Source organism: Nicotiana tabacum, chromosome 18 (assembly GCF_000715075.1).
Source record: "Nicotiana tabacum cultivar K326 chromosome 18, ASM71507v2, whole genome shotgun sequence".
Classification (NCBI taxonomy): Eukaryota; Viridiplantae; Streptophyta; class Magnoliopsida; order Solanales; family Solanaceae; genus Nicotiana; species Nicotiana tabacum.
In genome coordinates, this window is record NC_134097.1 from 107,505,424 (window position 1) to 107,509,824 (window position 4,401).

At 36.3% G+C, this 4,401-nt stretch overlaps 1 protein-coding gene across 1 annotated transcript; it reads left to right on the forward strand.

The window, feature by feature from the left end:
• Positions 1-597: 597 nt before the first annotated feature.
• Positions 598-2,720, forward strand: LOC142172625 (uncharacterized). Its single transcript, XM_075236289.1, has 3 exons — positions 598-746; positions 1,760-1,995; positions 2,290-2,720. Exons 1-3 carry the CDS (start codon positions 598-600, stop codon positions 2,718-2,720), a joined length of 816 nt encoding a protein of 271 aa, XP_075092390.1.
• Positions 2,721-4,401: the final 1,681 nt, after the last annotated feature.

Sequence of the window (4,401 nt, forward strand, 5' to 3'; positions counted from 1 at the left end):
GATAATTTCTTAATTGAAAGAGGCAAATACACATAGGTTCTAAAATAAGTAATTAGACAATTTTATTAAGCCAAGTATGTTCATTGTGACCGTGCTAAAACCACGGAACCCGAGAATGCTTAACACCTTCTCCCGGATTAACAGAAGTTCTTACTCAGATTTTTGTATTCGCAGACCATAAATAAGAGTCAAAACCTTCCTCAATTCGGGATATTAAATCGATGACTTGGTACAACATAAATTATCCCAAGTGGCGACTCTGAATTTAATATAAATAATCCCGTTTTGATTGTCACTTAAATTGGAAAATCTCCCTTATACCTTTTTCGGGTAGAATAGGAGATGTGACAAATAGGGTGTTCAAGCCGTTTCTGGATAATTTGTAATAGTATTTATTGATGATATCCTGATATATTCTCATAGCCAAGGAGAATATAAGGATCACCTTAGGACTGTGTTGCAGACATTGTGAGAATATCGGCTTTATGCTAAGTTCTCAAAGTGTGAATTCTGGCTAGACTCGGTAGCATTTCTGGGGCATGTTGTATCCAAAGATGGAATTATGGTAGATCCTAAGAAGACCGAACCTATGCAGAAATGGCCCAGACCTACTTCTCCTACAGAGATTCACAACGTTTTAGGCTTAGCAGGCTATTACAGGCATTTTGTGCAGGATTTATCCAGAATAGCAGCGCCGTTGACCAAGCTAACACAGAAAAATGCAAAGTTTCAGTGGAAAGAGGAATGTGAGCAGAGCTTTCGAAACTCAAAACATGTTTGACAACTACACCAATATTAGCCTTACCATCAGGTTTCGGAGGATTTACGTTGTTTTGTGATACCTCGAGGGTAGGATTAGATGTGTTCTCATGCAAAATGGCCGCGTTATTGCTTATGCTTTGAGAAAATAGAAAAAGCACAAGCAAAACTATCATACACATGATTTGGAGATGCTTGCAGTGGTATTTGCTCTAAATATTTGGAGACATAATCTATACGGCAAAACTTGTTAGATTTATATTGACCATAAAAGTCTGAAGTATATCTTTCAGCAGAGAGATCTAAATTTTCGGCAGCGTTGTTGGATGGAACTACTCAAAGACTATGATTGTTCTATTTTGTATCATCCTGGAAAAACCAATGTGGTGGTTGATGCATTGAACAGAAAATCTATGGGAAGTTTGGTACATATAGCTCATGCAAAAGAGACTTTTGGCCAAAGATATTCAGAGACTAGAAGATATAGGTATCTGATTTAGTGTCGTAAATTCAGAGGCGTTATTGGCTTGTGCTCAAGCTAAGTCTTCATTAGTTGAGTGCATTAAGGCCACCCAATATGAGGACGAGCGATTATGCAAATATAAAGATGAGGCCTTAGCTGGTAAAAGCAAGGATATGATTGTTGGAAGTGATGGTGTGCTTTGAATGGGTGACAAGCTATGTGCAACAGACGTAGATGGGTTGAGACATGCTATTCTTGAAGAAGACCACAACTCTAAATACATTATACATCCTAGATCCACAAAAATGTATCATGACCTAAAGCAATTTTATTGGTGGCAAGGTATGAAGAAAGATGTTGCTAACTTTGTTTCTAGTTGTTTAACTTGTCAGCAGGTCAAGACCGAGCATCAACGACCTGCTGGACTGTTACAACAAATTGAGATTCCATAGTGGAAATGGGAAAGAATTACTATGTATTTTGTCATCGGGCTACCAAGAACCCTTAGAGGTTATGACTCTGTATGGGTGATTGTAGATCGACTGACGAAATCAGCACATTTTTTACCAGTGAAGACTACATATGGAGGAGTGAGGTATGCACACATATATTTATGAAGGAAATTTTCCGACTTCACGGTATTCCGGTATCCATCATCTCTGATAGAGGATCACAGTTCACTTCATGTTTTTGGAAATCTTTTCAAGAAGCATTGGTTACACGAGTAGATCTTAGTGCTGCATTTCATCTACAGACAGATGGCCAGTCTGAATGTACTACATAGATCTTGGAAGATATGTTGAGAGCTTGCATTCTTGAGTTTAGAGGTAGTTGGGATGCTTATCTACCTTTAGCTGAATTTGCTTACAACAATAACTTCCAGTCCAGTATTCAAATGGCACCGTATGAAGCATTGTATGGTAGAAGATGTCGTTCTCCTATAAGATAGTTTGAAGCTGGTGAAACTAACTTATTGGGACCCGACTTAGTACAAGAAGCTATGGACAAGGTCCACTTGATCAGACAGAGATTGCTTACAACTCAAAGCAGATAAAAGTCTTATGCAGATAAGAGAAGAAGAGATTTAGTGTTCACAATTAGGGACAAAGTCTTCCTACGAGTCACTCCTATAAAAGGTGTGATGCGGTTTGGGAAAAGAGGCAAGTTGATCCCCAGGTTTATAGGACCGTATGAGACACTAGATCGAGTGGGAGCTGTGGCCTATCATTTGGCACTTCCTCCTGAGTTGTCCTTTATTCATCCCGTTTTTCATGTCTCAATGCTAAGAAAATGTATATCAGACTCATCTCAGGTGCTTGAAGCACCAACTATATCGCTTGATGAGAGGTTGTCTTACGAGGAGGAGCAGATGACAATTGTTGATAGGCAAGTAAGAAATCTACGGTCAAAGGAAATTGAGTTCGTAAAAGTCTTATGGAGAAATCATACAGTTGAAGAAGCTACTTGGGAAATAGAAGATGCTATGCGAGTCAAGTAACCCTATTTATTTCAGTACAGGTACGTGTTTGAGTTAAATTCGGGGACCGAATTTCATAAGGTGGGGATGATGTAATACCCCCAATATATTAAATGAGGACATATGGGGTATTTAGTAAATAATTTAAGTTTAAAGAAAAAAAAAGACGAACTAACTAAATAAACAAAACAAAAAAATGGAAAAAGTTAGGAATTTAAAACAAAGGGCTGAAGCCCATTAATACAATTGAAATAGGTTAGAAAAGCTTCACGATGGAAATCTTCATAAAGCCTTCTGAAGGAAACGAAGCAGAAAGCTTCGAAATGGGGAAAAAACAAAGAAAAACAAGCAGAAAAAGAAAAAGGAAAAGAGAAGAAGAAGAAGAAGAAAACTTTGGGCAAAAGGCCTTAAGAAGAACTGGGAGTTAAAATTGAAAGTATTAAAGTTCTCCTTCGACTCAAGAGGTTAACCTTCTTCTCCTCATCTGTTGAATTATTTCACTGCATCTATGCAATTTCATATAGTACAAAAGAATTTAATATCAACTTGCTCTTATATATATATATATATACAATTACTATGGAGATAACAAGGCTATAAAGGTTTGGTTTAAGCACTGATAGATCTAATTTTAGAGGAATAAACTATACTAAATAATTTGAAATTGATAGAATTATGGACTAGTTCTATGAAATATAAATCCACAAACTAAGATTCAAACATGAAGCCCGATGATTGGGTATTCTAAATTAGCTATGAATTAGCCTAAATGAAGTAATTAACACGAGACCGGTGTTGATGTGGTTATAGATTTATTGAAGAAAGTCGTACGGATCGTTCGAGGTGACGAGTTTGGCATTTTGCATGAGTACTGTTAGTAGTAATCTTACCATAATTTGTGTTTTCATAGCCTGCATGGTTTATATATGATTTTGAAAATAAATGTGTTACCTATGCTTTGAATTTTCATGTGGGACAAGTCTTTTACTTCATATGGTACCGAACAGTTCACTTGAGATGTTTACCGGTTAACATAAATATTTTCATCGTTACTAGATATGTTTTACCGTTACTTGAGATGTGACAGTTATTTAAAATGTTCTCACTGTTAGTATACATGTTTTACTGTTACTTGAGACATGATTACCGTTACCGAAATGAAACTACAAGATTTGATAAGAAATTATATGCCCTTTATTATTTTGAAAATGCTTTGCACGAGTATTTACTGTTTACAAGAAAGAGTATTAACGGGAGTAGATTGAAGGATCCTGTAGCTAACTGTGGGTTCGTTAGACCTGGAGAACCTTGTAATTACCGATTACCATTACAACCCTTACTAGTGGGAAGGTAGAACTATCATACCGTTACCGATTTTCCTCGAATAAGGACTACCGTAATATTTGACTTCTTGCAGAAGTCCAAAGTTATATCAATTACATGATCCATTCATTGAAATCTCCCAAATGTGAATATTGATATTATACAGTGGTTACTGAGCTTATTACTAAATTATTAATTGTATTATACTACAAGAAAAGTACGATGAGACTGAAAATTATTTATTGTTTCTGAAAGGGCATTTTTGTGTTATTTTCTGATTGACTACTAGCATGTTTTCTGACTTGTCTCCAATAAAAATGGTTATGGTTAAGTGTTATTACTCACTGAGCTAGCGACTCATTCCCCGCTAATTTTTTTT

Bases quoted from the DNA above. Each gene is read 5' to 3' on its own strand.
- LOC142172625 (XM_075236289.1), top strand. From the start codon at position 598: ATGGCCCAGACCTACTTCTCCTACAGAGATTCACAACGTTTTAGGCTT. The intron at 747-1,759 runs GTGAGCAGAGCT...GGGTGATTGTAG, and splicing joins GTTTCAGTGGAAAGAGGAAT to ATCGACTGACGAAATCAGCA. The intron at 1,996-2,289 runs GTACTACATAGA...AGTCTTATGCAG, and splicing joins GACAGATGGCCAGTCTGAAT to ATAAGAGAAGAAGAGATTTA.